The sequence below is a fragment of the Peromyscus californicus genome, unplaced genomic scaffold (assembly GCF_007827085.1).
Source record: "Peromyscus californicus insignis strain IS unplaced genomic scaffold, ASM782708v3 Scaffold_7__1_contigs__length_154581171, whole genome shotgun sequence".
Taxonomy (NCBI): domain Eukaryota; kingdom Metazoa; phylum Chordata; class Mammalia; order Rodentia; family Cricetidae; genus Peromyscus; species Peromyscus californicus.
Genome location: NW_026294595.1, coordinates 150049880 through 150075906, shown reverse-complemented (window position 1 = coordinate 150075906; position 26027 = coordinate 150049880). Strand labels below are relative to the sequence as shown.

The 26027-nt window shown below is 48.7% G+C and overlaps 1 protein-coding gene across 1 annotated transcript; it reads right to left on the bottom strand.

Moving 5' to 3' along the window:
- Positions 1 to 542: 542 nt before the first annotated feature.
- Edn3 (endothelin 3) lies at positions 543 to 26027 on the bottom strand. Its single transcript, XM_052724954.1, has 5 exons — positions 25579 to 26027; positions 24771 to 25083; positions 7162 to 7338; positions 6230 to 6295; positions 543 to 2216 (listed from the first exon to the last, which is right to left on the bottom strand). Exons 1-5 carry the CDS (start codon positions 25628 to 25630, stop codon positions 2180 to 2182), a joined length of 645 nt encoding a protein of 214 aa, XP_052580914.1. The 5' UTR covers positions 25631 to 26027; the 3' UTR covers positions 543 to 2179.

Sequence of the window (26027 nt, the reverse complement as noted above, 5' to 3'; positions counted from 1 at the left end):
GTCTCTAAGAGTATGGATTCAAAAGTGGGACAGAGACAGGGAAGAGTCCTTGAACCCTATAGATGCTTTAGAATCCCTTTTAAACGTTTATTAGCATGGCTCATACAAAGTGATGGCTTTTATAATGGCATTTGCATTAAAATACTTTAACAAGACTCATCCCTCTGCCCCCACGCCCCGCCCCTCCCACGCCCCGCCCCGCCCCCGCCCCGCCCCTCCCTTTGTATAACAGTCTCGCTTTTGTTTTTCTGCCCTGTGTGGTCTTGCTACTGTGGTCACTTCTGGAGGTAATTCTCAGATGCTGTGAGCAACAGGTCTGTGACTGTCTCCCTGTGTCAGGGGAAGGTGTGAGGTGCCAGGGGAAGGGCAGGGGTGCCAGGGAAGACGACAGCTTCCTCCAAACCTTCTTCCCAGCTGCCTTGGTGTTTATATTTCAACACAGCACTCTACCCATGTCTCACTCTATACTTTCCCAAACTCTGGCTCTCTCCAGAGGCCTTCAAAGTGATATGTAACTGTGTATGCAAGGAAAAGCCCACAAACCAGAGCAAACTTTTAGGTTTATTATTATTATTATTATTATTATTATTATCATTATTATTATTATTATGCATTTGACTTATCTTCTGAGTGTTCTCACAACGAGTGGATTTGTCTTTGAGATACAATCTGGCCACTATGCCAAACAGTGCATATGTGCTTAAACATACTCTAGTTCTAAGGAATATGATTTTGGATCCTGAACACAATTTAAAATCTATCTGTCTGTCTGTCTATCTACCTATCTACAGTGCCTTTACTTTTAATAGATCCCATAAAGGAGTTTAGTAGAAAACAGTTCCCCAATAAATAATTACTTCTCTAAACTGTACATCCCCTCAGCAAACAGTCACTCCCAGCCTCCCGCCTCAAAAGACAGGCACGTTCACACCTGTAATAACTTAGGAGGCCCTCCTCTGAAGTTCAACATCTGGTGAAGGCCCCACTTCACACACCAGCTAAAGTGTCTCCGCATGGTGCCCTTGGCACACGCCCAAAGACAGGTTCTCATTGCTGTGAGGCCTGGTGGGGAGGTGGGCAGACTGTCCCCAGCTGGGTCTGCAGAGCAGAGTCTACATGGGAACTCACAGTCCACCCCCAACACACACACACACACACACACACACACACACACACACACACACACATTCACCATGAACACAGCAGAAAGAGTTCAGCTAAAAGATTTTGAACCACCAGGAGTCACAAGTCCCAGTTGTTGCCAATTATATAGATAAACAGGAATTTACATAATGTACAAAGAGTTTGTGTTTTCAGCTTATTTTGAAGCCACTCCCTAAAGAGCCACATTTATTCATGAAAGCGGATATTCAGCCTAATAGCCTTGAGCCGGACTCCCCTCAGGGCAGCTCCCTGCAAGGCAGGCTTGGAAGCTCTGACACAGAGGCCATCCACAGAACCCATGGTTCTTTGCTGCGTGCCCCAAGTTCAAAACCATCAAGGATGCATTTTCTCTTTTTTGTCTCATGCACATCGAGGTTTCTTGTCTTCCTTCTCTTCCTGTTTCTGAGATCCACTCTTTTGGTGAGTACCAAGCACAGCTAGAAGTTTCTAGATCCTATGAAATGCAAATTCACAGACCGTAGCACAGCGAGGACCCAGATCTCGCCTTGCAGCCTCTGACTCACACAGGCCTGGCGGGCTGCAGAAGCAGAGCTGCTCCAGCCACACGGGTGTCCTGCATCTTCTAGGAGATGGATGCGTGTTTACTTTTGTGAAGAGCCAGCCTGGTGTCCACTTACTCTCCAAGAGGAATCATATCAAAAGCCAGTAAGTAGCTTTCTGACTTAACATACCTCCCAAACAACTTCCTTGTGAAACTGGAGCCGAAGGCATCTGGCCCCCAGGGCACATCTGGGATCATTTTTCCCATTAGGGAAGCTGGCGTCCTTTGGACTTGGGCATTCTTGGGGTAGGGGTGTACTGGTAAGTGAAGGCTCTTTAGGTGGGTCTTTCTTTCTTTTTTTTCCACTCAGGGCAATTCCCCCCTTGTCCCTAAAGAGGCAATTTGAACCTTGTCAGCATAAGCACAATGGCTCTTTCGTGGAAGGCAGTCGGTAGGCAGGGAGAGCGAGGGTGAAGTCTGCTGCGGAAAGCAAGAAGCATTGGTAGTGGCCTGCTATGGCCGGCCCGCTTTGTCTGTCCTGGACTTCATCCTATTTAAAGGAAAGAGAACAAAAGAAAAAGAGAGGTGTCATGACAGCACACCAGCTCTTCCAACTTGAAGAAGGGATTCCTGGCCACACCTCTAGCTGTCTCCTGCCTGGAAGTTCCCAGTACCAGTGCTGAGCAATTTCAGAGGCTGAGTACAAAGGTGTGAAAAGATTAATAGCAGCAGGTGTGGCCACTGGGAGGCCTTCCGTTGGTTCACTCTTTGTGTGACTCTGGCCTTTACTAACTCATGTCTTACAGGGAAGCAGGGAGAGACGCCAGCTGAATTAAAGACTTTGAATTAAAGGCTTTCCTCTGGCAGAAACTGCCTTCTAAGAACTTTACATGAATTAGAAGGTTCTGGAAGGCTGCCTTACAGGCTCCAGTGGGACACCTGCTATGAAATCCAATCTCATTTTTGATTGGATGTGTGAATGGGGTGAGGGGGCAGAGCCTATGCGTGTGTGTGCATATGCGTATGTGTGCACGTGCGTGTGTGTGCACATGCCTGAGGAGGTCAGAGGGCAATTTCAGGTGTCATTCCTCAGGATTAGTCGCCTATTTTTTTCTTTGAAACAGGGTCTCTCATGAGGCCCTGGAGCTGTTGGTGTCGGCTGGGCTAGCTGTCCAGAGAGGCCCAGGGAGCTGCTTTCCTGCCACCCCGGCCGTCACCCTCAGGCTTGCATAGTAAGCATGTTACTGGTTGAATGTCTCTCCAGCATCCCGAGCTCATCCTTTGATCATGTGACAGAACAATCATAACAGCATCACGTGACAGAACAGGCACACCAGCAGCAACCTGGAAGGAGGCATCTTGTGCTTTCTCTGAACACAGCTCCTATGATGGATAAGCCCCAGGACTTCCGTCCCTCTAGTTCCCCTGTCTGGAACACCTCTCCTTCCCATATCCCACCTCCACATAGCTCATGCCTCACCTTCCACCTCTGTGCTAAGGTCACCTGGCTGGTGAGATGGCTTCAGTCTACCGAATCACAAACCACAGCCACCCCAGCACTTTCTATCCTGTTTTCCTTCGCTTGCTCAGTTTGTACTGTGTATACTTGTCTGTCTGTCTACTGTCTGCTTCTACCACCAAACAAACTAATGAAGACCCAGTGCCTCATTCTCTGCACGTCTAGGATAGTGAGGACCCAGCATGTAGCAGGTGCACAACAGATCTTGGCTGAATGAATGTGTGAGTAAATCAATAAATGATACAATGGATGGATAGCTTTAATCACACCAGACTTTCACCAACAGAAGTTTGGTTAGGGGTAGAAAAAAGTAAAAAGAGGGGAAAGAGAAAAAGAAAGAAAGGAAGGAAGGAAGGAAGGAAGGAAGGAAGGAAGGAAGGAAGGAAGGAAGGAAGAGGAGGCTGATTGGGTCCCAGCTGAGGTCTGGCGCACACTCCCTGAGGACCTGCTGGCTCCTTGGCCTCTCTGCTTCCTTTCATCTTCTCTAGACCACTGGAGGCCATCTCATGGATTTGGGAAATTCCTGTACACAGGAATTGGTTCAATCTTCCCTTGATCATTCCCTGTAGGAACTGAAGCCACCTCCAGGCTATTATTATGAACATAAATTACCATCCCATTGCAGATATGCAGCTGAGCCATTATTAATAATGACTTCTGATTGATAGAATGTCAAATAAGCCCATCTTGGTTGCAGGAAGCCCTCAAGATTGCTCATATCAAAAATCAACCAAAAAACAAACACACACACAGATGCACACACACAACAAACAAAGAGGCAGGTATTAAAACAATACTAAAATGAGCTGGAAGTGGTGGGGGCGGGCTCCACTGCCCATGTGCACATCCATTTCTACTGAGAAGTGCTGTGGGATGGTCTGTATGTCAAATGTGTTGCTGATTGGTCAATGAATAAATCACTGATTGGCAGTGGCCAGGCAGGAAGTATAGGCGGGACTAACAGAGAGGAAAATTGAGAGAACAGGAAGCTGGGAGGGGAGACACTGCCAGCCGCCATCAGGACAAGGAAGATGTAAAGTACCGGTAAGCCACAAGCCACGTGGCAAGGTATAGATTAATAGAAATGGATTAATTTAAGCTGTAAGAACAGTTAGCAAGAAGCCTGCCACGGCCATACAGTTTGAAACCAATATAAGTGTCTGTGTTTACTTGGTCGGGTCTGAGCGGCTTGGGACTGGCGGGTGAGAGAGATTTGTCCTGACTGTGGGCCAGGCAGAAAAACTCTAACAACAAATGGCGCCCAACGTGGGGCCAAGAGTTTCCACCTAAAACCTAAAAAAAAAAGATTCTAAAACGGAGCTAAAAACAGCTTCCTAATTGTCTCTCTCAAATGAGCGGCAGCTGCCGGTTTGAGCTACTGGCGGGTTGCTGGCGTGCGCGCTCGACCTACAGTATATCGGGAATGAGGCCTCTACAAATGGCACATTAAGCTACATTGTGGATTTAGCCTTTGCTAGTACAAAACAAAAAAAGAGATTTCTGGGCTACACGCTACTTGGCTAAAAGCATAGACCCACGATGGCTCCCAGAGCTGGCGGTAAGCATACTGCCGCCATGTTGAAAAGCTGAGGTGGGCGGAGCCAGCAGCCACAGATGCTACAACTTAAAACAACAGATTCACAATAAGACAGATTCAGATGTAATAGTTTAAAATATATGTAAAATATACGTAGGCTTAAAAGAGACAAAAAAAGGTGATATATACAGTATAGAAACAAATACATGGTTTTAAAAAAAATAAAGTCTTTAAAGAGACAATAAAATTAATATAAAAAATAAGCCACGTAGAGATGACTATTACACAGAGAGTCTGGATTGTGTTGTCTTTGGGATTCTTAACTACAGAGAGATATTTGATTGTAAAGGAAGCTGAGTTAAACCACTATGTATATTTTAAAGATACCTTGACTTCAAAATTTGGATATAAGGATATGTTGCTTTGGAAAGGAGATTCTGCTTTTGTTTCCACAGAAAGCCAGAGGCTATGGATTTGTTCCAGAGTAAGATACATCAGGTTTGACCAGCCAAGACCCCCTGAAAGGTCTCCGATGACACCATGGCCCAGATGATCCAACATCCAGAACCGTTTCAAGGCAACTGGCTCAGATGATACAGCCTCACGGACTACTCCATGATCCTAAAATTTTCTTTGTTTCCCCAGAAGATACAGCGCCCCCCTCCAGCAGGAAGTAGTAAGAGAAGCTACGCCCAAATTCCCAAATATACCAAGCTGACTTTGGAGATGTGTAAAGGTTAAAACCTTCCTTTTTAAGAAAAGAAAAGGGGAGGTGCTGTGGGATGGTCTGTATGTCAAATGTGTTGCTGATTGGTCAATGAATAAATCACTGATTGGCAGTGGCCAGGCAGGAAGTATAGGCGGGACTAACAGAGAGGAAAATTGAGAGAACAGGAAGCTGGGAGGGGAGACACTGCCAGCCGCCATCAGGACAAGGAAGATGTAAAGTACCGGTAAGCCACAAGCCACGTGGCAAGGTATAGATTAATAGAAATGGATTAATTTAAGCTGTAAGAACAGTTAGCAAGAAGCCTGCCACGGCCATACAGTTTGAAACCAATATAAGTGTCTGTGTTTACTTGGTCGGGTCTGAGCGGCTTGGGACTGGCGGGTGAGAGAGATTTGTCCTGACTGTGGGCCAGGCAGAAAAACTCTAACAACAGAGAAGAAATGATTTAACAGGGATCACTTGGTTGCAGAGTTGCGTCGGTTGTCTCAACTCAGAGAGCTGTGAGAACCACAGGTAACTGGTTTTGCTGTTCCGGTGAGAGCCGAGCTGGCTATCACCGCCCTGGAACAAAGAGGGACACCGGGTGGAAGGGCTCTAAAAACACAGAGGGTTTCCTCAGAACCAGAGAGGTGACAATAATCATATACATCAAGAGCTAACAGACCAAAAGTTGGTGGGGACCCTTGTGAGCTCAGGAGTTCCACGGGTCACTTATTGAGATCAGACGCTGTGTCTCCACCCACTCTGTGCCCCTGAATGAATGTACCCCATCTTCACCTCTGGCGTGGGCCTCTGGTCTCCCCCTCCTCTTCTGCAGCTGGTCTTCCTGCTCTCCAGGAATCTCTGTGGGGACACAGCAGTTTTCAGGAATTGGCATTTCCATATGGCTGGCTTGGGGTGTCAAATTATGACTTCCTCTTCCCCACCAAGGAAATTAGTGTATTGCCCAAGGACTAGGTCCCTAGCACCGACTGTAGGACCAATGTCTGAGTACCAAACACACTCCTCAGTTACTCACTGGATTCGCAAAACCCCAGTTGGGAGAACAAAAGCACACAGCACCATGTTCTCCAGATGGCAGAGCCTGTTTTGCTTTGGGGTCACCCTACTCAGATGGATCATTAAGCCCATAAAGGAGGACATACGAGGCCCATCTACAACACCACTCAGCCCTTCCTTCAGTCTGGCAATAGGCTGCTCTGCCTGCCTGGCTTGATGAGTCTCTGCCCAATGTAAAGGGAAAAGGAGCCAGGAGCTTTTAGCTATCTAGGGAACAGTAGTCCAGGTGGCTGCCCCAGGGAAAGTATGGTGACTTCCCACTCAGAATGGATCTACGTTCTTTCCTGTGCAGCTGAGAAGCAAAGCAGTGTCGGACTCAGAGAGGAGATCCAGGGGCTACAATGACACCCTGGTTGACAAGGGGTCCTTTGTGTGAGGCGGTGAGAATATAAACTCCTGATGGCTGTTTGCAAAGAAACTAAAAATACACGTGGAGATGGGTAGGCTCCTCACTCTTAAACGTTTCCAACTCATTCTGGTGTGTTTACAGAACTCCAGGCTACAGAAGCTGTGGCCTCAGTTCTGAAAGGCAAGGGTGGTTGAGGACCTGCCTAAGCCACTCTTCACCCATTCTTGTGAAGCCTCCAGGTTAGCTTTGCCCATCAGTTACTTGTACCTCGATATGAGTGGGACTAGAAGGTGTGTCATACCTGTTGACATCTGCAGTGTGTGCACAGAAGTGTGCACAGGCCTTGTCATCCATCCCCGTACAAGCACAGCGCAAGCGTGTCCGTGGAGAAGGTTGGGAGCTTTCCGGAAATGGCCCTGAGGACCTCTTTCCCCGAAGGCTTCCTCTGTAGTTGGACAGTCCATAGGGCACAGTCTGTCTGCAGAGCATGGAGAAATGTGAGGGGGAGGGTCTGTTCAGCCACTGCAGGGTGAAGCACCCCCACTATAGCATGCTAACTGGGGACTGTATGGAATGAACCCAACATCCAAATGGTCTGCTGAGATGGAGAGATATGCAGGGAAGAGCTGGCTGCCCTAGTAGCCACACAGAGCTGATGCAAGTCTATGCACTCAGGAGCACCTCAACCTAACTGAGGTGCCAAAAGCCAGGCTGCAAGCTCCTCTGGGTTTCTCTCTTTTCTGGATCAAACCATGAAGGCTCCTGCATAGCAGGTCCTTAGAGCCCAGCCTGGACCTCTAGCTTATCCCCAGCCTGTCTCAGTTAAAATCCTCTCACACATGAGGACCTGAGTTAAACTGCACACAAAAAACTTTGTGTGTTGGTGTGTGCTTATAATACCAATGCTAGGGAGTTAGAACAGAAGGATCCTTGGGGCTTGGTCATCAACCAGTCTAACTGTTTAGGCCAATGTGGTGGTATTGTGTTCCCCAAAATATTGTGCACCCTAATAAACTTATCTGGGATCAGAGAACGGAACAGCCACTAGATACAGAGGCTAGAAAATGGTGGTACTCACACCTTTAATCCTAGCCTTCTGGAGGCAGAGATCCATCTGGATCTCTGTGAGTTCAAGGCCACACTGGAAATAACCAGGCATGGTGACACACGCCTTTAATCCCAAGAAGTGAGCCTTTAATCTCAGGGAATGATGGCAGAAAGATATATAAGGCGTGAGGACCAGGAACTAGAAGCATTTAGCTGGTTAAGCTTCAGGCTTTCGAGCAGCAGTTCAGCTGAGAGCCATTGGGATGAGGATACAGAAGCTTCCAATCTGAGGAAACAAAATCAGCTGAGGAAATGGTGAGGCGAGGTAGCTGTGGCCTGTTCTGTTTCTCTGATCTTCCAGCATTCACCCCAATAACTGGCCTCAGGTTTAATTTTGTTAAGACCTTCTAACATTCCTGTTACAGACCAGTGAAAGAACCTGCCCCATAACAAGGTGGATGGCTCCTGAGAGTAACATCTGAGGTTGACAGTGGCCTCCTCATGGATATGCACACAGACACACACACATGAACTACTGGACTTTCGCGCTAGGAACCTGTCCTGCATTTACCCAATGCTCCTGACAAAGACATCTGATGTGACCCATGTGCTGGTCCTTGTCTGGGGCCTGACTTGGTGTTTGTAAGTGCCTTCTATACCTGAGACTGTCCCTGGCAACTTCAGTGCTAACTGAACTCCAGGGCAGGCCTCACAGCTGGCACTAAGGAAAATAGGGCAGATGCAATTACAGCTATTAGAGATCCACCCTAGCCCCCAGATGCAGCTCCCTCAAAGAGGCAAACACCAGCGGGTATACTCGATGCTCTCCAGGAGCCGTCGCCACCACCTCAGTGGGGCGGCTGAGAATGGAATTCACCATGGGAAGGTCTTATTGTGCAGCAAAAACTGCCTGAAATGATCAACCACTTCTGGTTATGGTAGGGATTGGGAGGCATGTCATCTAGAGCAATAAACGTTTAAATCTGGTTTTAAGAGTGAGCACAGCCCAACCATGGCTCATTCTCCAGAGAGGAAAGACTTCTAGAGTTGAGTGAGAAGAAGTTAAAACCACATGCTTAATTCATTAATGTAACTGGACATGATCTAGGGGACAAACTACTAAGAACTTGAGGAAGCTTATGGGGTCAGAGGCCCTCTTCCAGTAAATCTGGGCCTTCTTCTTCATCCCTGTTTCTATGAGTCCCACAGAGTATCACCAATTATCCACCTCAAAGGGTGGCCTTGAATCCTCTCTGTGTTTTCAAAATAAAATCAAATTGAATTTCTTTTCCTTAAAAGCATGCAGCTATGAAGCCTTTTGGGGGGTGTTGAGGAGAGTCAGGCAGAGTAGCCTGTGGGGACCAGATGCTTTCACAGCAGCCTTCTTCCCTGCTGGCTTGGAGACTGGAGAGTACCCCATCCATCCCATGTCCCTCTGCTTTTGCCCCAACTCCTCCCTACCAAGCACCCCAAGAGGCAGCAGCAGATCGAGGTTCCCTGCCAACCCAGAGAGGCCCAGCTGCCGAGCAAGGCAGAGGGAGAAGGAAGGTCCTGTTGGGACCTAGATCTTTTCTCAGGAACAGAAGGGGGTCGGGGAGAATAATGTGGTCATTGTTGTGGGCCCAGATTTGGCTGAAGGTGTATTTTTCCAGGAACAGGGTTACAGTAAATCTCTAAGTGTTGACATTAAAGCTAGTCCTCCATTTCTTGGTGAAAATTATACATGAGGAACAGCAATGCTCCTATTTCTCCATCAACATCAAGACCTGCAATTCTGAAATTGCTGTCAGCTGATTTTGCATTGCTGGGTGTCGAGCCACTCAGCTGAAGCAAAATGCTCTGCCTAAAGTGTTTTAAAAGTAAGGAAATAAGATGGCTGTGTGTTTCTTCATAGAGACATGTTAGCACTTCCACAGCAACCTCAAGGAGTGCCATGTACATACGCCCCAACAGCTTCAGAGAGTGTTTACAGAGCTGAGGCCCCTCCCCAGGATATGGAAGGCTCTTAGGAGCTGGCCAGGGCTCCTTGGCATGTCCTGCTCCAGTGAACATGCACAGCGTTTGGAACAAGTGTTCAACATGGAAGCCCACCTACTCCGGGTCTAAATATTAAAAGATTGGTCAGTCTGATAAATGCTTATCCAAGAATCCCATCCCTCAACCTGGAAAGATGACATCCATAATACCTCAGAATAGCAGCCATCCATTAGGGGTCCAGGTCTCCCTCAGAGTTCTCAGATGAAATAGGGCAACCCAAACAACACTGGCCACTTCTCTTCCTCCTGCTTCATCACACACCAAGGCAGCTTCTCCACTCCCAGGCCCTGTTCCAAGAGCTGTCTACTCACCATCCTACAAGCACCTATTCTGCAGGCTAAGGACTATGTGCCTGGGCCCTTAGTGTCAGACACTAGGTAATATCTACACACACAGGCCCTAGAAGGGTCACAGGCTCAGGGACCTTCATGTAGGAGGATCCCAGGACTCAGAATACTGAGAAGATTGTCTGGAAAAGGTGCTTTTTAGCTTCAGAGTCTCCTTGCAGTGGGTGGAAGATGCGTGGCCAAAAGAGAGCCACGGGGGGCCTCTAAATCAGAGCCAGGTCAGGGTGTTTCCTGCCCAGACCTGACTGTGGAATACCTGCTCCTCAGAAGCAGGTAGCAGAGCTGGGTGTGGGCTTCACACTTGTACTCCTAGCACTTGGGAGGTGGGAGGATTGATGGTCAAGGCTAACCGTGATGACATAACAAGTTTGAGGCCAGGTTGGGCTATAAAACTGTCAGAAAACCAAAGTCAACAATGCAGAGCTCAGAGCTGACTTTCTACTTCTTCCGTACCAGCTGCAGGGACTAAAAGAAGATTAGAATTGGGACAGGAGGATCACTTCCAGTTAGAACTTAGCCTCAGCTACACAGACTAAGATGAGCTACAGAATGAGATCTTATCCCAAGAGAACCACCACAACAAAATGCTAAGGAGAGAGAGAGAGAGAGAGAGAGAGAGAGAGAGAGAGAGAGAGAGAGAGAGAGAGAGAGAGAGAGAGAAACAAAAAGACATTGATTGAGCCTTTGGTTGCTAATTGTGAGGTAATCCCAGCTTGACAAGACCAGATTCTTTGCAGTTTAATGAGCTCAGTCATGAAAAACATCATTACAAAGAAACTTCACGGGCTCTTAAGCATCCACCATGTAACTAGGATTATTTTAAGTGTGAAATATAGATACACCCATGCCTACAAGAATTCACATGCTACTGGGAGATGAAAATTGATAAAAGAGAAACATCAAGCACTATGCTCAGGCGTAGAAATGGTACACAGAGTGCAGGAGAGATTACCTGGTAATTCCATTATTAAGTTGTAAAGCACTTACAGGACCGGCACTCCACCCTCTCAGTATATAAAAAGATTGCTAGGCATTTGCTGGAATGAGATGCTGTGTGGGAAAACGCTCAGCAAAGAGTTAGCAGTGGATGAAAATTAGCTCCTTTGATTATTTAATTGGTTTGAGAAGTTGTGTTTCATCAGCAGAAAAATTCCACTCATCAGCCTGCTGTGTTTGTGATGTGTGACTAAGCAATAAAGGAACCAGAAAACCATAGCAATGCCCGTTCCTGCCCTCCCTCATCCTGGCAGGCAGGGCGTACACCACCTCCCACTTTGTAAGAGTCTGTACTTCATTTTTGTCACTGCCCTTTGTCACCATGCCCTAAATGAGCAACACGAAATACTTAATAGTGGAACCATGAAAATGGAATTAAATTTGTGGAGAACCTTGGACCAGTATTCTCAACCCAATCGTGACAGCCTACAGTTGAGCAGGAGGGTTTGATAATGCAATTCCTCGTCGAGACAGGCAGTCCTTCCATCTGTTGATGTTAGTTATACCAGAGGCCCACACAAGAGAAGCAGATGAACGGATGGATAAACAAAACACATTCCATCATACCTACATATGCAATATCTAGTGCTCTGCATGTTTGTATAACAAATTATCTCTCAACTTATGTACTGAGAACACTCATTATTTAATCAGCAGTGAAGATGCCAGAATCTTATTTATCACAGTGTCTTTATTTTTCAAGTTTTCCCAAATGTCATATATAAATGTTATTAAATACTAAACTCCCAAATCGCCTGCATTCAGTCTTCATCGGCAGCGCCACACCAAACACCCTTCATTTATCTTCCGATGAGAAGTTTTCAAACAAGGAAAACGACGTTAGGAAAAACAAAACAAAACAAAAAACCCGTTTCTGGTTCTAGGGCTTTTTCCTAGAAAAATGAGTGAGTTCTGCCTCTCTAACAGTGTGGTTGGCAGCTGCACGTGACGTTTAAAGGGTGGGCACAGATACGACAAGGGAGCAGCTGGGAATCAGCAGATAGGCATCACCTGCTGAGTTCAAAACCATCCGGAAAATGGATCAAACTGAAAGAAAATTGCTCCTCATTTCCCCACTGAGTGGCATTTAGCAACACTTGCTGGAGAAGGGTCTGGGCAAACACTACGGAACGGATAGGAGGCCCTGCATGTGAAGCAGGAATTCACATTCAGGTTAGCATCCTGGCATGGCCAGCTTCCTCCATCCAACAGTGTGCTGTTCAGCTTCTCTTGCATAACTAAGGTTGCCTGGACAGCAGCCCCACATTTCACCATGGAGGTGCCAGCCTCGAGCTGGCTGCAAGGTAGCACCTCACTCAGCCCAGGCTTCAGTACTCGCAACAGTTCTGTGCCTGCCACTTCCTGCTCGGTTGTTGCAGATACAGCTATAGTGAACATCTGAGTTTACAGCTTCAAGGATAGTGGCTTCTCTCATGAGAAGCCAGCCAAGCAGAGGGAAACACTGACAAAATTAGTACCTATTATTATTTGGGTACATAAATATAGTTGTTGTTCTAAGTTAAAAAAAAAAAAAGGAACTCAAGTTCTGGTTGAATGCCTCTCCAACAGTAGGGAACGTTCATTCTACTCTTGGGACGTGTGTCAAGTTCACGATCTGTCTCCTTCTGTTCATGCTTTCCCTTCTGAAACAGGAAAGCAAAGACAGTGGGGTAGCGCAGCATGCAGTTCATAGGGCTTTGGGGAGCATGCTGGCAGAGAGAGGAGAAACACATGGTTCCCACTAGCTAGTAGGTGGTCAGGAGGCAGAGTCATCACTGGATACAGCCTCCCGCCTCCCAGGCTCCAGACAAGCCCCTCTGAGATCTCACATGATGTCTAGTCATGGCTCGGGTTTGGATTCTGTTAAAGCCTTCCTTAGATAGAACCACTTGGCCATCATCTTAAACCTTCAGGCAAGGACGGTGGTGTCTGCCATGTTGTTGACTAACTCTGAAACGTTAGCCAGTTAGAACTGTGTTCTCTCCAGTGTGACAGGGTGCACAAGTGCCAGGAAGCACTTGTCTAACCAAGTGGACCTGAACAAGGTATCCCACCTAGCCTGGACTCTGTACTTAGGAGGTGGCAGCCACTTTCTCAGGTATGACAGGAAGGCCTCCATGTCTCCGAGATGTTTTTCACTGCACCAATACACTAAAGAATTAGGATGAAGCCAGCAAACGGAGCTGAGTAGAGTCCTTTCCTTCCATCTGTGCCACGGTGGAATGGCAAGTTCCACGGACCAGCCCTGAGCAGCTGGGAGCAGTCCTCAATCAAGCAGAAAACATACATGTACAGTTGCTGGCTGCATGGGCTCTCACCTACACTTCCTGTTTCACAAACATGGGAGCAGAGAACTGGCCACCTGTAGCTTCCTTTGCTTCTACTGCAGATCAACGTTGGAAAAGCCCATGGCAGAGTTCTCACAGCCCCCTGGAAAAGCTAAAACTGTAGAGAATTTAGAGCTATGAGACAAAGAGGGTTCCATGCTGTGATTGATGGATGACTTTTAAGACATTACCAAACAATGGTTATCACTACTGAGCACTGACCCCCTCACCATCATTTCCAAGACAGACAAACACATCTTCTTCTGAAGGTGTGGTATCCTTGGGGACTAGCCTTGACACAGTCTCCTGGGGTCAAAATAGCAGAACTTTGTCCAGCTGAGTCACTGACCGTGTCTGCCTGGTTACCTCTGCACAGTTATGTGGCTCATGCCCTTCCTCAACACTATCACAATGTCTCAGTAACAGGTATCTGCTTGTGCTGAGGGTGACTCTCTGCTCTGTCTCCTAAATGCACAGAACTCCTGACTGGCTAGGTGGCTTTCTACTGTTCTGGTCCTCCATCTGTCCTCCCATTTTGGAAGATATGCTTAATCCCCCTCCCCATACTGGGAACTGGGCCTAGGGCCCATGCGACTAGCAAACACTCTCCCCCTGACCCGCCTCTCTTACCACAGTTTCACTTTTCCTTTTTGCTATTTTCACTAAGTTGCCTACTCCAGCCTTCAACTCATTCCATTGCCTTTAATTTCCAATGCTCTCATCTCAGCTTCCCTAAGAGGCTGAGATTATAGTCCTGCAACACGAAGCTGCGGTAATTAATCTTAACTGTCAACTTTATTGGATGACAAGACCCTAGGGGATTAGTGGTCAGAAGGGCTCTGACCTACTCAAAGGATTAAGCCCTGGCTGGAGTCATAGTATGACAGCATCACTGAGAGTTGATACAGAGTATTAAAAGTATGTGACTGAGCTGGGGTGGGGGTGGGGGTAATCCCAGCACTCAGAAGGCAGAAGCAGGTGGATCTCCGAATTCGAGGCCAGCCTGGTCTACAGAGTGAGTTCCAGGACAGCCAGGGCTACCTGGCTTGAAAAACAGAGAAACCCTGTTTGAAAAAAACAAAAAAAGAAGGAGGAAGGAGGAGGAGGAGGAGGAGGAGGAGGAGGGTCATGGGAGAGAGGTGTGTCCCTTCCCATGAACAAAACAAATCCTTCCTCCTCATGCTCGCGACTGTTCTTGCTGTGATCACACAGCCAACAGGAGCAAGTCAAGGAAGGAGAAGTCTGTCGGGTTCACAGTTTGCCAACACAGACTGTCATGGTGGCGGGGAGGCTCCAGAGCAGGAGCGGGGTCAGACAGAGAGACGTGAACTCAGCCTGTTCTTCCTTTTTATATTCAGTCCAGGACCCAAGCCCGTGGCATTAAGAGAGAGTCTACTCACCTCAATGAACCCAATCTGCAAACTCCTTCAGATATGCTAGAACTTTCTCAACTAGATTAGCTGGTCCTAGACCATCAAATTGACAGTATGAATCACCACACCTTCTTAAGTTGTTTTAGATGGTTGTTGTGGTGACAGCAAGGCAAACCATTAGTGATAAGAAGGGTCTCCCTGGGAGAAGTGTGGTCTTCAGATCACCCCAAGTGGAGGATCTCCACCTCAGAATAACCACTGTGCCCACACATACACCACATGTGTGGGCACAGAGGGACAGGGCATGAACTGGACAGGAGGTGGCCCCCAGTAGGGAGGCCCTAGGCTCCACACAATCTGATGATTCTTTAAGATCCTGGGTGAGGATCTTCCTTTCTGGAGGACCTGAGAAGTGGCAAGTTGTTTGGCTACTAAGAAAGGCCCACCCAACTCCACATTCTACCTGATCTTTTCATGAATCTTTTGCCACCACACAAGTATCATCAATGGCCCCATCTTCAGAGAAAGCCCTGGACCACTCCAACAAAACCACAACTCAGCAACACACACACCCCATCCCACCACTCTGAGAGGTTCCCAGGATCTCACCAACCATATTCAGAAAGTTTTTGCCCACTGGGCCTTAGAAAAACAAACAAGCAAAACCCAAAGCCACAGAAGCCATCAGCTCCCAGCTCACCAGGACACAGAACCAACTCTCCCTTCTTCACACAGGGGGTCAGAGGGACAGAGGAGACAGGAAAACACTCTGGCATGTTTATGAGGAAGCTTAAGAGTTAAAGGCTCTGTTCTCCCTGAAAAGCTAAGGGAAATAAAGTATGTAGAAAAGAAGACATCTGAAGAATCCTTGGAGCAGCTAGCTTCCCCTCCACTGTCCAACCAAAGGCATCAAAGGAGATAGAGTTTCTCCAGCCCCGCCACCTCCATGACCCTGGCTAACTCCAAGTCAGATGTAGGCATGAGACCTGGCTTCATTACAACTTTATGCAAAGCTGCGGACAGATGGGGCTCAAAATAGCTGCCAGACGCGGAGCCAGGAGAGGCAAAAGGTACTGGAAGGAGGGGACTCCCTGGAGAGGGGGTTTTCAAAAATGCTGACATCATCACGTCCCTTTAAATCACCTGAGGCATGTGAGTGGAGCCCACCTCGCTCCTTTTCAGGAGAGCCCATGTCAGGACAGCAAAGGTGGCCAGGCTTGCTCAACGACATCACGCTGATGGCAAGGTCTTGCTTGCGGCCTGTCTCTTGGTGCCATCTTGCAGTGCCAATAAATCCAACACTTCCTTCAAACTAAAAATACCTGGGTCCCTGTTAGAGAGAAACAGGCTTTATCCTCAAATGGGAAGTCAGGGAGGGAACTGGGGTGAGGTGGGGCAGGCAGGCTCAAGGTCAGCAGCTAACCTGGTGATTTTTTGCAGGTATAGACTTTTGCACTCATTTTGATCTTATGAAACTGCCTTCCCATGCTGAGGTCTGGGGCCTCTGAACAGCTGAACCTAGAAGCACCTTGCCCTCCAGCACCAATTCTGTCATACAAGAAACACACAGAAATCAGATCTGTATTCTCAATTAGTTGCTTCTAACTTTCAGCAAACAATTTCCCCTCCGCTATCCACCATCGGCCATTTGTCCTCTGGCCATCCCTGTCTCTAGGCCTTTCTAACAGACTAGGAAACAAATCTGTTTCTGGTTTTAAACTTACTGGGTTGGGATATAGGGCTCTGAGCCGAAATGCCCCAGTCACTGCTTACTAGAACCTCCTGCTAAGTCTGCCTCCGAAGGCCATAAAAGTAGGGCAGGCTGAGTGCTGCCAAGTTCTACAAGAGCTTTTGGCTCTAAGACTCTGTGCCAGGCTGAGGCAGATGCAGCATGATGGTCCTGTCCTGTCAGTCTATGCTAGGGAGACCTGTGGACTGCTGGGAATTTAACCTCCTAAACTGTGCCTAGACAAGCAACCTATTCCTACAGCAACCATCATTCACCACATCCAGCCATTCTGCACGTCAGTTTTCCCTTTGAGCACAGTTGATTCTAAACCCAACGAAGAGCATAAGTGTTCGCACCCATGTAGACATGTTGGGCATGTACACATGTACATGTGAGTTTTTGCATGTGTGTGTTTCTCATCTTCAGTACTGTTGTGCTAACAGAGAACAGGAGTAGGTCATCTTCTCCTGTGAAACAGAACTGAGTGATGGCTAAACAGGGTCTCCTGCAGTGTGGAACGGACCCTGTAACAGCTCCCCAGCAGACGTGCTGAGATGCCAAGGGTGCAGCTCGGGATTGAGAGCTGGAATGTTGAAGTCAGGCGGGTTCCAGCCATGGCCATAGAGCCTCCTTGAAGAAAGCATTGTTTACCTCCCAGCTTCCTTTGTTTTAAATTCTTGTAGGAATAAACCACACCAGAGATGTCAGGGACTCACAAAGGCCTTCAGATTTAAGGCCAAGTTCCTAGCTGCAACGCCCCTTTCATCTAGCAGAAATCCAAACGCTCCCTTGGGGTCACGTAGGGTTGCAACCTCTTACCAGTCTTTTCTGCTTCAAGTCAAGCTGACCGTGAGTTTCAGGCGGGGTTCAGCTGCATTCCAGTCTGGCCTGACTTTGCTCCCAGGCATCTTTCGTCCCCCTTGACTCTAGGGCTTTCAGCCAGTGGGAACTCAAGGGAAAGGTCACCTTGAGGGGCTGACCTTTGCAACCTACTCTGCAATTGAATCCCCAGGTTCTCGAGTAAAGCATATTTCTGTCAAATGATCTAAGAACTAAGTTATTCAAACTCAAACTGATAATGATCTAAGAACTAAGTTATTCAAACTCAAACTGACATGCAAGGTGTTAAACTCCCATGGAGGAGGTGGAAATGGATACATGCAAAAATACAAGCTCAGAAGTGGGGGCAAGTGTGAGCAGTCAGAACCTTGAACTTGGCATCACTGCATCTGACCAGCATCAATTTCTACACATCCTTCTTGAAAGCATACCATGGAATTATTTCTCAGCAGTCCCATGTGCACAATCTTCTCTGCATCATTCCTAGTGACTCCCTGTCTCTTGTACCCACTTCAGGGCCTGGTTCTGGAGAGAGATGCAGAACGGAAGTTCTCAACCCTGGGGGGTCCTCAACTACAAATCCCTTCCTTGGGAGTCTACTAGACTCTCCCAGGTGAGAAGGCATTTAACAGGAGACTCCAAACAGAGCCTTTACCTTGCTCTGAAATGGCAAGATGCCATCTACTATGCCAAGGAAACTGGTACCAGGGACCTCAGGAGCACCATGCCCTAGTCCCCAAGCCTTCTGATTATTTACCAAGAACAAAGAGAAGCAACAGGAAATAACAGAAGAGGGTGGAACAAAAATCCCTTCCCACCTGCAACAACCTTTGGCCACAGGTGCCTTTATCGAGCTACTTATCAGCCACTGGGACAGCCAGACACGCCTTCTCCCAAGGTCTGGAAACCATTATGCTAACTGGACACCAGTAGACTGTGAACAGTATCTCCAGAAATGCTGCAGGTCTGAGAGGGACAGAGTGTAGGCACTTACTGCTGGGGACTTCTGGCCAAGAGAGAGATCAGGGTAAGGTGGTCCAAGAAGCCCACTTCCCTAGCATTCAAGAAGGGATTTTCTAGCCATTGATGCCTTCCAAGCATGGGATGGGGACTAGCAAGGCAGTCACTTTGTGGAGAGGTGTGTCTATACTGATGGAAGTTGTTCTGGATTGAGATGGCTACATTTTCAAGACCTTGCATGTGACCAGTCAAAGCACCATGCTAACCAGTCCCCAGATCCTTGTGCCAGTCACCTTCATACAATCTTCACTCCCTACTGGCACACAGGGGACTGAGGCCCATGGAGGGACATCTTCAAAGTGGAATATCCAACAAGTTTGAGCTCTCGAATGACAGGCGGGTCTGCTTCCCCTGGTTGTGGAAAAGCACACGAGGGAGCCCTGAGGTCCCTTTCTTTCTAAATGCCATGAGTCTTTCACCCAAAGTGCGTGGGAGTCTGGACAGCAAGGAGGAATGGACTGAAGCAAATTCATCGCTCTTCTATGCATAACTTTAGTGATGGCACCAGGCAGTGAGGAGCTGGTCAGGGCATGGACTTAAAGAGTGAGAGTGCATGAAGCCAACAGTCAGAAAAAAGAAATCCCACCTGCAAGATGGAGCCAGTGGGCTATGAATCCCTGAGACCCACACTCGTCCATCCCAGCATCTCTGTCATCAGGCTTAACCTTCCAGTACAGCAGGCATGCACAGTATCATCTTAGAGGGCCCACTCAGGGCTCTTGAAGGCTAACAGGGAGTCATGTTCTTCTCTTCAAGTCAACACGCTGCTTCCAGAATAAAATGTAGGGCACATGATGAACCAACAATTTGTGCTTTTTCTTGTGTATTTTTTCATATCTATAAAAATAATCCTGCAAAGGGGCATATGTGCTATTCCAAAGAGTCATGTATATGGATCAACACCACTATTGCAAAGAACAGAAGCGGCCAGAGATAAGAGCCTTGTCCCAGAGCCCAACCCACTGCCATGGAGACATGGCATCCATGAAAGTGATTCTTGGAATGGGGAGATGGCTCAGCCAGTGAAGCGGCCCATGCATGAAGTCCTGAGCTTGGATCGCCCGCACCCACATAAAAAAGCCAGGCATGGTGGTGTTGTGTCTGTAATCTCAGCATTGAGAAGATGAAGACAAGGGGACCCCTGGAACTTGCTAAGTAGACAATCTAACTTAATCAGTGAGCCCCAGGCCCCAGTGAGAGACCCTGTCTGAAAAACGAACATGGAAAGTGACTGAGGACGACACGTGATATTGACATCTGGCTCCCACCTCTACAACACACGCAGCCATACACATATGAACATGCACACACATACCAAATGCATTGATGAAGAGGTCAGTCATAGTACATAAGGGAGGCCTGTACTGGGAAAGGAGAACAGGGGGAGACTGGGAGAGCAGACCCAGAAGCCATACAACTGACCTTAGTGTCCCCATAATCCCAGGCAAATGACTCAGCCTCCTACACACTATGGAATACACACAGTTACACAAAATGATGTATGACCATCCCACATTGCCATTGTTATCAGGACTGGTCAGTCACTCACTACATGTTCCCAACGCCAGGATAGCTACAAAGACACTGTCCTTTCTGTCTCAAATAAATGCATCTCCAGGATTGATCTTGTCATGGCTGGCTCACAGAACAGGGGGACAATGGTGGGTGTGCAGCTGGCTCCAATCTGCAGGAAATCATGGCCCCAGACCCACAGGTTCTACTGGGATCCTCTAACAGTTGGGCAGTCTCTCTTAGAAATCTGCTAAAATGCCTTTCTTGAAGAACACAGATGGTGAAAGCATGGCTTATGTTTTTCTGTGGTAGAAGACATTAAAATGCAAGTTCAAATGTTGTGTTAATTATTATTATTATTATCAGTCTACTCTTCACTTCTTTGGGGAAGGAAAGAACACAAAACAAATGTCATTCCTGCAGGATTAAGTCAGTGTGGCATGCTTTGGCAAAGGCCAGGCAGCAGACTGGACGTCCTTAGGAGATGTCAGTTGGAGGAACTCAGGGAGACCCCCTTGGGCACTACCTTAAAGCTGGACCAGAATCTGCACCCTACAGAGGGGAAGCAGAGAGCTGATGCCACCTCCTGCCACACAGAGAAGTATGGCCAGAACTCCAGGGCATAGCTCTGGGCTGCTGGAGTCTGCCTCGTGAGCGAGTGGAGATCAGACTTACCAGGCTTTCCACTACACCAGTCACGATTCCCAACGCCTTGCCCTGCTCTTTCCATAAATACATTCCTGCTTGTCAGCCATGTGGCTCAGATTTTTGTTTGGGAAACATGGTAGCCATCGCAGCATCACAGTGCCTCTCTCAGATGTCCCTAAGGGATTAACAGATGGTAGGTCTCCTGGTGCAGAGGTGGGGAAGCACACCCTGGGCTCTTTGCTGGGTGTCTTGTCTGCCCTGCTGCTATTCACAGGGCTGGTTTTCAGTCAGTTACCTACCTCAGAAGGACGCCACCTCTGTGTGGTGTGTTAGATGCAATGTCCCAAGAGGGTTAATTTTGTTTTAATGTCCGGTTGTTTAGTCAACCACTGACCTAGACACTGTGACTGGGACGGTGTTTTTCAGATGTCCTTGTCCCTTATATAGTACCCTCTGAGCAAAGCAGATTGCCTTCCACAACCTAGATAGGCTTTGTTTAGTCAGTTGGCAGCCTTAAGAGTCAAGAGTGAGGTTCCCTAACAAAGCTGGAATTTTGATTCTGGGCTCCCTTTGGTCTCACGTCTGTGTCACTATCTCTGCCTGGAATTTTCAGTCATTGGTAGCCTTCAGCTGCAATCACATAGCAATATTTTCTCTGTCTCCACACAGTCATACACGCACACCCTATTGCTTCTGTCTCTCTGGTGAAACCTGAGTGGTACGATCCTCTGCCTTGAAGGGAGGATAGATGTATTTTAAGTACATGTATGCAAGGAAGCCCCACGTACACAAGTGTGTACACACATGACATCCCATGCATCACCTCCCCACTCACTATCTTAGGCTTTTCAAATTTTCCAGGACAAGATGGGATGGGTTTTCCTTGGTTTGGATTTTGTTTCTTCGTTGGCAATGTTGGAATTGCTCATAGCTTGTGGGGAACTGAGGTTCCTCACATGTCCAAGGCAAGTTTTAGGAGGAGGATACTGTGTCATTTGTTAGCTACAATTTCAGATGCCAAAGAGTGCAACTGATAAATGGAGAATGTGCTTCTTCTTTGGGACTGTGGGTTTTGTTGGAGAGTATGAGGAAGTCACAGGTAAGGCACTTGGAAAGGCATGCACCTTCACAGTGCAGTGAAGGGCAGGGTCTCTGAAGAGGGCCACACACCCTGGACAAAGAGACCTCCTGGGAGAGAGAAAGCCCTTGACTGGAGCCACAGCAACAGTTAATTCAAGGAAACTAAACTGGTTTCAGGGTTTAACCAAAAGTCAGCCAACATCGATGGAGCATCCACAGCATGCTAAGAGATGACAGAAAAGGCTGATTGGGCTCAGGGTATGAGGAACATGGGAGAACCAGAGAATCTCAGATCTTCTTGGAAATATAAAGGTCCCTTGAACCTAAATTAGCAGTTAACCTCCCATGAGGATGTGGAATGGGGCTTGATGGTAACTTCCGACATTACTCCTGCAGAGTGTCAGATGTAGAAGTAGGCCTACTCTCAACACGATCTTCAGAAGGACCTCACTAGTGTCCTTCAAAGACAAAGACAGAGGGTGGACTTGGTCTCCACGAAGCTGAATGGGCAGGAAGAGGAATGTCGTGAAAAAGTAAAAACACCCAAAGTTCAAGAGGTTCTTAGTTTAGGAACAAGGATCAGGGCTCCTCCTCCAACCTGAGCAGACAGTCACAGGGACCGAGAGCAACCACATCCTGGTGGGAACATTTGGGGAGTGAGAAGAGAGGTCTGCTTAGGACAAAGACGGTAAGAGGGAGGGACCACTGGAGAGGAGGGGCTGAGACTGGGGGATGAGGAGTAAGCCACAGACCTTGTGTGCCAGTCAGTACCTCTTCTGGTTTTTCCCTTCCACCGGAGGCCCACTGAACTCTTTTTCTATCATTGTAATATTGTTCCAAGAATTTTAAAGATAGCAACTGGATCTACTTACTGGAAGGAAGGAGAGGAGAAAGGGAATGAAAAGTGTGTGTGTGTGTGTGTGTGTGTGTGTGTGTGTGTGTGTGTGTGTGTGCACGCATGCACAGAAAGAGAATAAGGCCATTCAGGAAACATCTCCCCACTAACATATTTATCTTGTCTGAATTCAAAGTGCTCAAGTCTGGCAACTGTCATTTTTCTTTCCCAAGAAGTTGAATGGGACACCAGGACACTGGGTTCACCCCCTTTCTCCCCACTGATTAGAGTAAAACAAGGTGGGGGAAGACAGGAAGAGATCAACCAGACACTGAGAGAGACTCATTCCAGGTGGCTGTCCTGGCAAAAGCAGAATACCCACAGCTTCCTTTCAGACAGCCCCAGACAGCTCAGAACTCCAGAATAGGACCTCAGATATCTCTGGGTGTTTATGGAGCCTTTGGGACATGTCCCAGGTACTCACTTCCTGCCCAAGTGGTGCTCAGCAGTCTAGAGAAGAAGCAGAGACCCCTGTCCCTTACTGCTGAGTTTCTTCTTTCTCTAATGGGATTCTAGCCAAGACTGGGACCCAGGGCCACTACTGACTACCCAGTGGCCCTGTCTCTGCAGTGCTCATTTGGTGGGATCCTGATGGCAGACGGTTAGGAGTCAAGGAGGACAATGGTCAGGGTGCTGGTGGCTCTAAGAAAGGAGGGCCTGAGGCTCTCTGAGAACAGCAATCAATCCATGCCTGCATCCTTGTTATCCTCCCACCTCCCCACTGTGGCTAACAGCTTGTCCAAGGGCCTCATCACACACAGCGGAAAAGCAAATGACATCGTTCCAGAACTGGTGAGACCCGGGCAGACCTTGGTTCAGTAAGGGACAAGTTGCAGCCCAGCAGCAGCCATGATTAAACAAACCCAGGGTCCAGCTGAGCCCAGGACCTATGCAGGAGTCTGGGTGGCTCATCACTGAAGCCAACTCTGCCATTCAGGCAAAGCAGGGAGACTTTAGACCTACCTGGATGTGGTTAGAGATCTTGTCACCAGGTCCAAAAAACACTGGACCCCACAGGGGACCCCCTCTCCTGTGTACTTCATCATTGGGATGTCTAGGTGAGTGAGTGACCTCTCAAAGCTACTACCCAGAGGTCTCTGAGAGTAAAGGGCTTTAGGAGAGAGGAAGCCACAAAAGAGAATAATTAGTTGCCTTTCCAGACTGAGGCTTTGTGCTCAGCCATCTCCAAACTCCCAGACAAGAATCCCTAGGCAAGTTCAATTAGATGTCCCAGGAGATGCAGAAAACACCCAAGGAACTGATTTTAGCAGCATCCAGACCAAGTCTAAGATTCAAGCAATCAGAGAGACAAACACTGGAGATAGTACCTGAGCAAGGTCAAGTCATCTACCTGCTTACAAGGTGCATCTTAGTGCAGGATGATCCTAGACATTGAGTGGAAGTCAAATGGAAGACGAGACAGCCAACCCTCCCTGTGGCCCCAGGGGAAGGTGGTCCTCTCCAAAGGCTGGTGCTAGACTGCATCGGCACCCCACCACTAGGCCCTTGTAAGAGATTTTAAGGCTAGACAGAGGGCCTCTGTGGCTATGGCTGTGGACTCTGGGGTCAGCCATGGGGAATGGCAGTCATGTGAGGTTCGTGTGTCACTCTGGCTTGGCATCCAAGATGGGCAGGGAAGGAAGAAACCATTTACAGGATGGATGCCATCTGGGTCTGCCAAGCCTACCTTCCTGCCTCCCCTGTGCCCCAGGCTGCTCTCAGAGAATTCCAAGGAAGCTTTAGAGCAAGGCTCAGACCATTCAGCCCCCTAGGGCAGGAGCTCAAACACTTCTCAGGCATCTAAAGCCCCTGCCCAGCTCCCTGCCTACCACATCTCAAACCCAAGATTGAGTTTCTCCAGGGCTAGGTCGTCAGAGGGAAGGTGGGTCACCCCGGCCTGTGATAGGACTTGTGCTGGCTGGAGACCCTGCAAGATCTGAACTCTGCAGCATCATGGCAGATTCGGGGGTCTGACTGAGGTGGGCTGAGGTCCATGCAAAGAACTTGACACCTCAGGCCTGGCACAGAGCCATGCTCCCTACCCCCCAGGCCAACTCACTCAGGAGTGTTGATCCAGATGATGTCCAGGTGGCAGTAATAGACGCACTCCTTGTCCTTATAAGTGAAGCACGTGCAGCGCCGAGGTCGGTGGTGCGCAGGGGCCCCCTGCTCCTCCTGCTCCCCAGACCTGCCTGGTCCCTGATCCTGCCCAGCACTTCCAGGATTTGCAGGCTGTGCAGCTGTTGAGGCCACAGTCCTCTCACCAGGGCCAGTCACAGTCTCTTCACAGTCCCCCTCTGACCCAGCTTCAGGGGGGCCCTGGGACACACTGGTCCTGCCAGAGCCCCCAGGCTGGGGGCAAGGGACAAATCCTGCAGGAGGCAGATTGAAGGTCTCCTAAACAGCTGAAATAGAGTTCTTGGCACCCACTACCCCCGCCCCCCAAACCGGAATGAGAATCAACCAAACTTCTGGGATGTCTAGGGGCTGGTTGCATGTCGCCTGCCGTCTCCACACTAATCCAAATGCCTAGAAAAGTTTACAAAGCTCTGTACAAAATCAGTAAAAACTTGCAAGCTATTTTCAGTTCCTGTGAAGTCTGAAAGCTATCTGCCCTTCTCTGGTGAAAACTCGATTTTGTATCGTCTTTGAAAAGTGCCCACAGAACAGCCTAAGTCTCCCAGACTGAAACCCCCAGACTCAGTGGAAGTAATCATTGTGTCTTCAGGCCCCTCTGCCCGCCCCTGGAAGACTTCAGGGTGCAGAGCCAGGCTCATTTAGCTTTTCCACAGCACAGACCCGCGCCTGGGTTCCTTTTGTGTGCACTCCCGCGTGGAGAGGCGCGCCGCCCCGCCCCTCCCGCTTACCTGCAGCGGAGGTCACTGTGAGCCCGAGAAGGAGCCACAGCCCCGGCTCCATGAACCCCGATCAGGCGCGGGAGCACCGGGCCTGGAAGGTGGCCGCTTGTGAACTGGAAAGGGCACTGGGACCGGGAACAGCTTTCGAGTCCTGCCGCTGCCTGAGTTGCGCGACCCGGCTAAAAGTTAGTTGACTGAGGCGGTCACGAACTTTCAGAGCGCGCTGCCCATCCCTGCGCTGGGCTGGCCGGCTGTGGCTCAGGCTTTTCTGGCTCCCGCACCACCCCCTTCGCCTCCCCGCCCCTCCGAGGGGCTGGAGCTGCCGCGTCGGGCCTTTGAACCCGGGGCGCACGGGGGTCGCTTTCCAAGCGAAGGGGAGAGCCGACCAGAGGCGCATTTGCCCCAGGCGCACCCAGGACCAGTTAGAGGCGGGGACGCCGCGCTCCCGGTGGTGGGTG